The sequence below is a fragment of the Trachypithecus francoisi genome, unplaced genomic scaffold (assembly GCF_009764315.1).
Source record: "Trachypithecus francoisi isolate TF-2019V2 unplaced genomic scaffold, Tfra_2.0 Lachesis_group9, whole genome shotgun sequence".
Taxonomy (NCBI): domain Eukaryota; kingdom Metazoa; phylum Chordata; class Mammalia; order Primates; family Cercopithecidae; genus Trachypithecus; species Trachypithecus francoisi.
The window spans coordinates 20,948,111-20,960,424 of NW_022681474.1; the positions used below are offsets into that span (position 1 = coordinate 20,948,111).

The following is a 12,314-nucleotide window of genomic DNA, read 5'->3' on the forward strand; positions in this document are numbered from 1 at the left end:
ACGCAAATAAACTAGAAAACCTAGAAGAAATGGATAATTTCCTGGACACTTACACTCTCCCAAGACTAAACCAGGAAGAAGTTGAATCCCTGAATAGACCAATAGCAGACTCTGAAATTGAGGCAATCATTAATAGCCTACCAACCAAAAAAAGTCCAGGACCAGACAGATTCACAGCCGAATTCTACCAGATGTACAAGGAGGAGATGGTACCATTCCTTCTGAAATTATTCCAATCAACAGAAAAAAAGGGAATCCTCCCTAACTCATTTTATGAGGCCAACATCATCCTGATACCAAAGCCTGGCAGAGACACAACAAAAAAAAGAGAATTTTAGACCAATATCCTTGATGAACATAGATGCAAAAATCCTCAATAAAATACTGGCAAACCGAATTCAGCAGCACATCCAAAAGCTTATCCACCATGATCATCCATGGGATGCAAGGCTGGTTCAACATACACAAATCAATAAATGTAATCCAGCATATAAACAGAACCAAAGACAAAAACCACATGGTTATCTCAATAGATGCAGAAAAGGCCTTTGACAAAATTCAACAGCCCTTCATGTTAAAAACTCTCAATAAATTCAGTATTGATGGAACGTATCTCAAAATAATAAGAGCGATTTATGACAAACCCACAGCTAATATCATACTGAATGGGCAAAAACTGGAAGCATTCCCTTTGAAAACTGGCACAAGACAGGGATGCCCTCTCTCACCACTCCTATTCAACATAGTGTTGGAAGTTCTGGCTAGGGCAGTCAGGCAAGAGAAAGAAATCAAGGGTGTTCAGTTAGGAAAAGAAGAAGTCAAATTGTCCCTGTTGCAGATGACATGATTGTATATTTAGAAAACCCTATTGTCTCAGCCCAAAATCTCCTAAGCTGATAAGCAACTTCAGCAAAGTCTCAGGATACAAAATCAATGTGCAAAAATCACAAGCACTCTTATACACCAGTAACAGACAAACAGAGAGCCAAATCATGAATGAACTCCCATTCACAATAGCTTCAAAGAGAATAAAATACCTAGGAATCCAACTTACAAGGGATGTAAAGGACCTCTTCAAGGAGAACTACAAACCACTGCTCAGTGAAATAAAAGAGGACACTTACAAATGGAAGAACATACCATGCTCATGGATAGGAAGAATCAATATTGTGAAAATGGCCATACTGCCCAAGGTAATTTATAGATTCAATGCCATCCCCATCAAGCTACCAATGACTTTCTTCACAGAATTGGAAAAAACTACTTTAAAGTTCATATGGAACCAAAAAAGAGCCCGCATTGCCAAGACAATCCTAAGCAAAAAGAACAAAGCTGAAGGCATCACACTACCTGACTTCAAACTATACTACAAGGCTACAGTAACCAAAACAGCATGGTACTGGTACCAAAACAGAGATATAGACCAATGGAACAGAACAGAGCCTTCAGAAATAATACCACACATCTACAGTCATCTGATCTTTGACAAACATGAGAAAAACAAGAAATGGGGAAAGGATTCCCTATTTAATAAATGGTGCTGGGAAAATTGGCTAGCCATATGTAGAAAGCTGAGACTGGATCCTTTCCTTGCTCCTTATACGAAAATTAATTCAAGATGGATTAGAGACTTAAATGTTAGACCTAAAACCATAAAAACCCTAGAAGAAAACCTAGGGAATACCATTCAGGACATAGGCATGGGCAAGGACTTCATGTCTAAAACACCAAAAGCAATGGCATCAAAAGTCAAAATTGACTTCTGGGATCTAATTAAACTAAAGAGCTTCTGCACAGCAAAAGAAACTACCATCAGAGTGAACAGGCAACCTACAAAATGGGAGAAAATTTTTGCAATCTACTCATCTGACAAAGGGCTAATATCCAGGAACTATAAAGAACTCAAACAAATTTACAAGAAAAAAATCACCCCATCGAAAAGTGGGCAAAGGATATGAATAGATACTTCTCAAAAGAGACATTCATACAGCCAACAGACACATGAAAAAATGCTCATCATCACTGGCCATCAGAGAAATGCAAATCAAAACCACAATGAGATACCATCTCACACCAGTTAGAATGGCAATCATTAAAAAAATCAGGAAACAACAGGTGCTGGAGAGGATGTGGAGAAATAGGAACACTTTTTACACTGTTGGTGGGACTGCAAACTAGTTCAACCATTGTGGAAAATAGTGTGGCGATTCCTCAAGGATCTAGAACTAGAAATACCATTGGACCCAGCCATCCCATTACTGGGTATATACCCAAAGGATTGTAAGTCATGCTGCTATAAAGACACATGCACACGTATGTTTATTGTGGCACTATTCACAATAGCAAAGACTTGGAATCAATCCAAATGTCCATCAGGGATAGACTGGATTAAGAAAATGTGGCACATATACACCATGGAATACTATGCAGCCATAAAAAAGGATTAGTTCATGTCCTTTGTAGGGATATGGATGCAGCTGGAAACCATCATTCTCAGCAAACTATCGCAAGAACAGAAAACCAAACACCGCACGTTCTCACTCATAGGTGGGAATTGAACAATGAGATCACCTGGACACAGGAAGGGGAGCATCACACACCGGGTCCTATTGTGGGGAGGAGGTAGGGGGGAGGGATAGCATTAGGAGATATACCTAATGTAAATGATGAGTTAATGGGTGCAGCACACCAACATGGCACATGTATGTATATGTAACAAACCTGCATGTTGTGCACATGTACCCTAGAACTTAAAGTATAATTAAAAAAAAAAAAAAAGGAAAAGAAACTCACTTAAAACTGCACAACTACATGGAAATTGAACAACTTGCTCCTGAATGACTACTGGGTAAATAACAAAATTAAGGCAGAAATAAAGAAGTTATTTGAAACAAATGAGAACAAAGAGACAATGTACCAGAATCTCTGGGACACAGTTAAATCAGTGTTAAGAAGGAAATTTAAATGCCCACATCAGAAAGCTGGAAAGATCTGAAATCAACACCCAAACATCACAATTAAAAGAAGTAGAGGAGCAAGAGCCAACAAAAGCTAGCAGAAAACAAGAAACAACTAAGAGCAGAAATGAAGGAGATAGAGACGTGAAAAACCCTTCAAAGAATCAATGAATCCAGGAGCTGGTTTTTTGAAAAGATTAACAAAATAGACCATTAGCTAGACTAATACAGAAGAAAAGAGAGAAGAATCACACACAATAAAAAATGATAAAGGGGATATCACCACTGATTCCACGGAAATATAAACTGCCATCAGAGAATACTATAAACATCTCCATGCAAATAACCTAGAAAATCTAGAAGAAATGGATAAATTCCTGGACACATACACCCTTCCAAAACTAAACCAGGAAGAAGTCAAATTCCTGAATAGATCAATAACAAGTTCTGAAATTGAGTCGGTAATAGCCCACCAACCAAAAAAAGCCCAGGACCAGATGGATTCATAACCAAATTCTATCAGAGGTACCAACAGAAGCTGGTACCATTTCTTCTGAAATGATTCCAAACAATAGAAAATGATTCCTAACTCATTTTAAGAGGCCAGCATCATCCTGATACCAAAACCTGGCAGAGACACAACAAAACAAGAAAATTTCAGGTGAATATCCTTAATGAATATCGATGCAAAAATCCCCAATAGAATATTGGCAAACCGGATCCAGCAGTACATCAAAGAGCTTATTCACCATAATCAAGTCAGCTTCATCCCAGGGATGCAAGGCTGCTTCAACATACTCAAATCAATAAACGTAATCCCACATGATTATCTCAATAGATACAGAAAAGGCCTTTGATAAAATTCAATATCTCTTCATGTTAAAAACTCTCAATAAACTAGGTATTGATGAAACATCTCAAAATAATGAGAGCTCTTTGTGAGAAACCCATAGCCAATATCATACTGAATGGGCAAAAGCTGGAAGCATTCCCTTTGAAAACTAGCAGGAGACAAGGATGCCCTCTCTCACCACTCCTATTCAACACAGTATTGGAAGCTCTGGCCAGGCTAATCAGGCAAGAGAAAGAAATAAAGGGTATTCAAATAGGAAGAGAGGAAGTCAAGTTGTCTCTGTCTGCAGACGACATAACTGTATATGTAGAAAACCCCATCGTCTCAGCCCAAAAACTCTGTAAGCTGATAAGTAACTTCAGCAGTCTCAGGATACAAAATCAGTGTGCAAAAATCACAAGCATTCCTTTACACCACCCAACAGGCAAGCAGAGAGCCAAATCATGAGTGAACTCCCATTCACAATTGCTACAAAGAGAATAAAACACCTAGAAATACAACTTACAAGGGACATGAAGGACCTCTTCAAGGAGAACTACAAACCACTGTTCACGGAAATAAGTGAGGACACAAACAAATGGAAACAAATTCCACGCTCATGGATAGGAAGAATCAATAATGTGAAAATAATGTGAAATTTGGCCATAATGCCCAAAGTAATTTATAGAGTCAATGCTATTCCATCAAGCAACAACTGACTTTCTTAGCAGAATTAGAAAAAAACTACTTTAAACTTCATATGGAACCAAAAAAGGGCCCATATAGCCAAGACAATCCTAAGCAAAAAGAACAACAATGGAGGTATCACACTACCTAAATTCAAACTATACTACAAGGCTACAGTAACCAAAACAGCATGGTACTCATACCAAAACAGATATATAGACCAATAGAACAGAACAGAGACCTCAGAAATAACAACACACATCTACAACCATCAGATCTTTGACAAACCTGACAAAAACAAGCAATGGTGAGAGAATTCCCTACTTAATAAATGGTGCTGGGAAAACTGGCTGTCCATATGCAGAAAACAGAAACTGGACCCCTTCCTTACACAAGTATTAACTCAAGATGGATTAAAGACTTAAATGTAATACCCAAAACCATAAAAATCCTAGAAGAAAACCTAGGCAATACCATTCAGGATGTAGGCATAGGAAAAAACTTCATGACCAAAAGCAATGGCAACAAAAGCCAAAATTCACAAATGGGATCTGATTAAACTAAAGAGCTTCTGCACAGCTAAAGAAACTATCATTGGAGTGAACAGGCAACCTATAGAATGGGAGAAAATTTTTGCAATCTACCCATCTGACAAAGGTCTAATATTCAGAATCTACAAGGAATTTAAATTTACAAGAAAAAAAAAACCATCAAAAAGTGGACGAAGGATATGAACAGACATTTCTCAAAAGACGACATTTATGCAGTCAACAGACACATGAAAAAATGCTGATCATCACTGGTCATTAGAGTAATGCAAATCAAAACCACAATGAGATACCATCTCACACCAGTTAGAATGTCAATTAAAAAGTCAGGAAACAACAGGTGCTGGAGAGGATGTGGAGAAATAGGAATGCTTTTACACTGTTGATGGGATTGTAAATTAGTTCAACCACTGTGGAAGACAGTGCGGCGATTCCTCAAGGATCTAGAACCAGAAATACCATTTGACCCAGCAATCCCATTACTGGACATATACCCAAAGGATTATAAATCATTCTACTATAAAGACACATGCACACGTATGTTTACTGCAGCACTATTCACAATAGCAAAGACATAGAACTAACCCAAATGCCCATCAATGACAGACTGAATAAAGAAAATGTGGCACATATACACCACGAATACTAAGCAAGCATAAAAAACAATGAGTTCCTGTCCTTTGCAGGGACATGGATTAAGATGGAAGCTATCATTCTCAGCAAACTAACACAGGAACAGAAAACCAAACACTGCATGTTCTCCCTCACAAGTGGGAGCTGAACAATGAGAACACATGGACACAGGGAGGGGACTATCACACACGGGGACCTGTCGGAGGGTTGGAGGCAAGGGGAGGGATAGCATTAGGACAAATACCTAAAGCATGTGGGGCATAAAACCTAGATAACAGGTTGATAGGTACAGCTAACCACCATGGCACATGTATACCTATGTAACAAACCTGCACATTATGCAGGTGTATTGCAGAACTTAAAGCACAATTAAAAAAAAAAAAAAAAAAGGCCAGGCACGATGGCTCAAGCCTGTAATCCCAGCACTTTGGGAGGCCGAGACGGGCGGATCACGAGGTCAGGAGATCGAGACCATCCTGGCTAACCTGGTGAAACCCTGTCTCTACTAAAAAATACAAAAAACTAGCCGGGCAAGGTGGCAGGCGCCTGTAGTCCCAGCTACCCGGGAGGCTGAGGCAGGAGAATGACATAAACCCGGGAGGCAGAGCTGGCCACTGCACTCCAGCCTGGGTGTGAGTAAGACTCCATCTCAAAAAAAAAAAAAAAAAAAAGCCAAAATTTTAAGAATGCATTGTGGGCTGGGTGCAGTGGCTCATGCCTGTAATCCCAGCACTTTGGGAGGTTGAGGCAGGCAGATCACTTGAAGCCAGGAGTTTGAAACCAGCCTGACCAACATGGTGAAACCCTGTCTCTACTAAAAATACAAAAATTATTCGGGCATGGTGGTGTGTGCCTGTAATTCCCACTACTTGGGAGGCTGAGGCATGAGAATCACTGGAACTTGGGAGGCGGAGGTTGCAGTAAGGCCAAGATTGGGCCACAGTGCACTCCAGCCGGAGCGACAGAGCAAGACAGAACAAAGTAAGAAAGAGAGAAAGAGAGAAAGAGAGAAAGGGAGAAAGAAAGAAAGAAAGCCTTGTGACATTCATATATTTTAAAACATACTATGAAATGAAATTGCGGCCGGGCGCGGTGGCTCAAGCCTGTAATCCCAGCACTTTGGGAGGCCGAGACGGGCGGATCACGAGGTCAGGAGATCGAGACCATCCTGGCTAACACGGTGAAACCCCGTCTCTACTAAAAAATACAAAAAACAAGCCGGGCGCAGTGACGGGCGCCTGTAGTCCCAGCAACTCGGGAGGCTGAGGCAGGAGAATGGCTTAAATCCAGGAGGCGGAGCTTGCAGTGAGCTGAGATCCGGCCACAGCACTCCAGCCTGGGCGGCAGAGCAAGACTCCGTCTCAAAAAAAAAAAAAAAAAAAAAAAAAAAAAAGAAATGAAATTGCAAATACAGTGAGAATGACTCTTCTATGTATTTTCTTGCTTTTTTTCCCCTTTCTTTTACACTGCCCTTGTATGCCATATGCAGCAATGGCATAGCCTACAGTGCAGAAAATTTGTAAATATTCCTCAAATACTACTAGGTTTAGTGATAGACACTTTCAATTAATACCTTGATGAGCAGGAAAACCATTTAAAGTGATCTGAGCTCGAAAAGTGGTCAACAATTAGAATAAGGTTCAAACATATTACACAGTAAAAGAGAAACTAGCTGAAGGCTACTTTTATAAAACTACAAGCCTGGAGGCTGCAGTCATAAAAGATTTCTTTACCTACTAAACAAATAACAAAAGCAGCAACTAAATTTAGGATTCATTTTTGGCTCAAAAATTTTTTTTTTCTTTTGAGATGGAGTCTCACTCTGTTGCAAGGCTGGAGTGCAGTGGCACAATCTTGGCTCACTGCAACCTCTGCCTCCCAGGTTCAAGCAATTCTGCTGCCTCAGCCTCCCAAGTAGCTGGGACTACAGGCACATGCCACCATGCCCAGCTACTTTTTTTTTTGTATTTTTAATACAGACGGGGTTTCACATGTTGTTGACCAGGATGGTCTCGATTTCTTAACCTCGTAATCCAATTCTGGCTCAAATATTTCTATTCTGGTTGTTTGTGGCTGCATTGCTGCCCCACTGTGGCTGACTGCCTACATAGCCTCAATTCTTCAACTTTGAATGTACATTCCTCCTTCACTAGATAATCCTGCAATACCCAATATGCTGCCACTCTGATTGGATTCAGCCATGTGATTTGTTTTGGCCAATAAACAGGATGACAGTAAATGTGATGTAAACAGATATTTTTTAATACCATGAAAAGCACTTGAAGAGCTGGACTTGCTCTGTTTTGCTCTCTGCCATCACCAGCCCCCAACTATTGCCCTCTGCTTGGCTAGTCTGCTGGTCCTAGCCAGAGGAGAACCTACACATTGGCCAGAGGCAGGGCATCCTTGTCGTCTCAGCTGAGGTCACTTTAGATGAGCCAACACCCATCCAAGCCCAGGTGAACGGGCCCAGCCGAGATCATCAAAAACATCTAATTCACCTGCAGCTGACCAGTCCATACATGAGCCCAGCAGCGATCAGCTGAAACCCACAGACTCCTGAGCCCCCAAAATGTTTAGTTTTATGCCGCCACAATTTTGTGTCTTCACACATCATAAAACCAACAGAAAACTGATATACCTATAATATCCAGACTCCCTTTGGAAAGACTTTTTTACTAAGAGGGAATCAAATCTCTATGAATAATTACCTTTAAGCAAATACAATAAATATGCCATAATTTAGTGGAGAATTAACACTTTCTCAATTCCTATCATGATCAATCTTTAATCTTCCATATAAACTGAAAAACGATTTGCATTAAACATTGCAACTCCACAAAATCAACTCTTCTTATTTCAGGTGCTTTATTTTAGGCCCTAGTGGTATTTAATGCATTTTTCCTTCAAGAGTTTTTGTTACCACCTTAAATTCTTTTCAGGCAAAAAACAGTATAAATAAGCAGACAGGCATATCCTCTCTAATGAGTATTACATTCCTCAAAATTTAAACAACAAATATCCTTTTCTCTTTTTTGATTCTCATTCTCAGTATTTAAAAAATATCCTTTTCTATTAGAGATATTTCTTAGACCAAAATGATAACTTTAAATAGCAAATATTCTATATGTATGTGTATGTTTCTGTATTATAGAACTATGTTTATATATCTTAATATACACATATTTCACACTTTGATAATGTACTGTGAAATTAGATTTTAATGGCAGAATATATATTAATAGTTTAAACAAGTACTAAATCTTATAAGAATATGAAATAATCTCTAAATGTATTAAATTTAATTTTATAACAGAAGTCTATAATCATATTAGGAAATTGTAAAATTCAAGAAGGTCTTGAGGCAGACTTCATAAATGATCATTGTCTACTGAGCTTAGTATGTAGTGACTGATATAACTGAATAGTTTTCATTTTGGCTGAATCTGAACTAAATGAGACAGTGAATGCTCTATGTTTCAGAAATTACACACTGTGAAATATACACTACTTTGAGAGTGGTTTTGCTGTGAAGATGGTCTCACCTGATCATGCATTAGTGCTGCAATGTGTGTTGTTTTCCCTCCAGGTGCTGCACACAAGTCTAGAATCTTCTCTCCAGGTTGAGGATTTAGTACATGAGTTACTAAGGCAGATGGCAAATTCTACAAGGAAAAAAATGTAATTGATTATCAATAATCCTAAAGCATTTCTGAGAACCAGAGAATATAAAGAACCTTTTGGGGGTAATCCACTACAGCATCCTCACGTCTGCCAAGAAGATGGTTTTCTTTGTTTTTTTTTTGAGACGGAGTCTCACTCTGTCGCCCAGGCTGGAGTGCAGTGGCTGGATCTCAGCTCACTGCAAGCTCCGCCTCCCGGGTTTACGCCATTCTCCTGCCTCAGCCTCCCAAGTAGCTGGGACTACAGGCGCCCGCCACCTCGCCCGGCTAGTTTTTTGTATTTTTTAGTAGAGATGGGGTTTCACAGTGTTAGCCAGGATGGTCTCGATCTCCTGACCTCGTGATCCGCCCGTCTCGGCCTCCCAAAGTGCTGGGATTACAGGCTTGAGCCACCGTGCCTGGCTGAGGATGGTTTTCATAAACATACTCAGGTTAGGAAATTCACAATTTCCTAGAATATCCTATGATCTCCCAGGACTTCCACACAAACCACCTGCACAAAAACATACATGACACACTTTTCACTCAACTCAGGGTTTCTGCCTTATCAGTATTTTGGGTACCAGCAAAAATAAATAAATAAATAACCCACATTATTTCCTTTTCTGAATCCCAATGGTTCTCACTATTTTGGAAGCCAGAGACCTCTAAAATTACACGACCCCTCTGGATCTTTTTCCCAAAAAACGTACAAAATTTTGGTCTCAGTGGTCACTACTCAACATTTTTGTACAAAAGCATGCCATTTTCATATTGGCATACCATCTGAGAGTACTTCAATCTCAGCACTGTTCACTTTAATAATTTAAACTCCACTTGGGAACACATAAATATTAAATAACTGGTTTCTTCCAGTTAACCAAGAATATAACTTTGCCATTTTGGCCACCTTGTCATCTAACTCTCATTTAAGACGCCTTGTTTTATGCTGCTAAATCATCCAAAAGGCATGTTTGGGTCGCTGCCTCCACCACATTTCAATAGGAAATGAATTAAAATGTAACAAACAAACAACAACAACAAAAAAACCCCAAAGCTGGCTGTTTCTGACTGGCACCTAAAAATATATTATGAGATTATACGACCAGAACATACCTCATCTATAGCAGTAAGTCATATTAAATCATTAATTTGTTATTAGTATTAATTATATAAGGACTACTTACTATAGAATGACAGCCTTGAATAAAACAGATGGAATAGTATCATAAAATAACTCATTTCTAAAATTACTTGGTAAGAAAAACAGAGTCTAATAAGCATGGAGTTATTTATTTGGTTATTTTGGAGACAGAGTCTCATTATTTTGCTTAGGCTGGGCTCAAATTTGGGATCCTCCCAACTGTGCCTCTTAAAGCTTAAAGGTTTCAATTCATTCTTAACAAAAGACTGAACAATACATCCATGAGTACATCCTCAAGAACTGTGAGATGGCCAGGCGTGGTGGCTCATGCCTGTAATCCCAGCAGTTTGGGAGGCCAAAGCAGGCGGATCACCTGAGGTCGGGAGCTGGAGACCAGCCTGACCAACATGGAGAAACCCCATCTCTACTAAAAATACAAAATTAGCTGGATGTGGTGGCACATGCCTGTAATCCCAGCTATTCAGAAGGCTGAGGCAAGAAAATCACTTGAACCCAAAAGGCGGAGGTTGCAGTGAGCGGAGATCGTGCCGTTGCACTCCAGCCTGGGCAACAGGAGCAAAACTCCATCTAAAAATATATAAATAAGTACAAATAAACTGTGAGATGGCTGCAACATTCTCAAGGGAATCTAAGATCACTGAAACAAACTCAGTGGTGAGAAAGGAGTTTCAAAACAAGCAAATTTCTTCCTCTGAATATATGAAGCATTAAAATCAATGCAAACAATTTAGGCACCCAAAGAGCTAAACACTAAAAATAGCTTAACTTACCATAGTTTATCCAGCAAGTTCTACTTATTCATTGTTATTTTTGAGACAGGGTCTGGCTCTGTTACCCAGGTTGCAGTGCAGTGGCACAATCATGGCTCACCGAAGTCTCAACCTCCTGGGCTCAATCAATCCTTCCACCTCAGTCTCCCAAATAGCTGGGACTACAGGCACACATCACCTCACTCAGCTAATTCTTTGTATTTTTTTGTAGAGACAGGGTTTCCCCATGTTGCCCAGGATGGTCCTGGGCTCAGGTGAGCTGCCCACCTAGGCCTCCCAAAGTGTTGGGATTACAGGTGTGAGTCAGTACGCCTGGCAGCAAGTTTTATGTATTACAAAAATAGTTACATTGAACTCAAAGGTGAAAACACTAATACACATTTAAAGCAGCTAAAGATTTGGTGAGTCTTTATCTAGAGACAGCTGGCTATGCTTCACTCCTAAAAATGATAACATTAATTAACTGGCCAAAGATTATGTAAGTTTCCATTCAAACGTAAGAAATATATTACGAACTTTCTGATTTGTAGTAAGTGAAAAAATATGAAACCGCCCATGTGATGAGGCTTAATTAAATATTCAAATAGCAGGTTTATTGTTAATTTTTGGAGATAGGGTCTTGCTCTGTCACACAGGCTGGAGTGCAGTGGTGCAATCAAAGCTCACTGCCACCTTGAACTCTTGGGCTCAAGAAATCCTCCCATGTCAGTCTCCAGAGTAGCTAGGACTACAGGTATGTGCCACCACACCTGGCTAATTTTTTAAATTTTTTGTAGAGATGGGGTAGCACTATATCACTTCTTGGACTTCTGGCTAAGATCAACTGTGGAGATGGGGTGCAGTATGTTGCCTAGGCTAGTCTCAAACTTCTGGGCTCAAGTTATCCTCCTGCCTTGGACTCCCAAAGTGCTGGGATTATAGGTGTGAGCCACTGTGCCAGGTGACAGAGTTTTCTTAAAATAATTTATAAGCTTCCTCTATAATATTTCTTTACACTGGTTATGCAATATAATCACCTGGTAAGCTTAGGAAGAAAAGTATGGGCCTTATCTAGTAAAAT

At 39.7% G+C, this 12,314-nt stretch overlaps 1 protein-coding gene across 4 annotated transcripts in view; it reads right to left on the minus strand.

Moving 5' to 3' along the window:
* NSUN6 (NOP2/Sun RNA methyltransferase 6) overlaps positions 1-12,314 on the minus strand; it is an 81,649-nt gene that overhangs the window by 28,813 nt on the left and 40,522 nt on the right. For all 4 annotated transcript variants that reach the window (XR_004436707.1, XM_033209436.1, XM_033209437.1 and 1 more), the window contains exon 7: positions 9,203-9,322. Coding sequence is in view for 3 of the 4 variants with exons in the window: in XM_033209436.1 (XP_033065327.1) it covers positions 9,203-9,322 (120 nt within the window). In the remaining variant the exon portion in view is untranslated. The remainder of the gene's footprint in view (positions 1-9,202; positions 9,323-12,314) is intronic.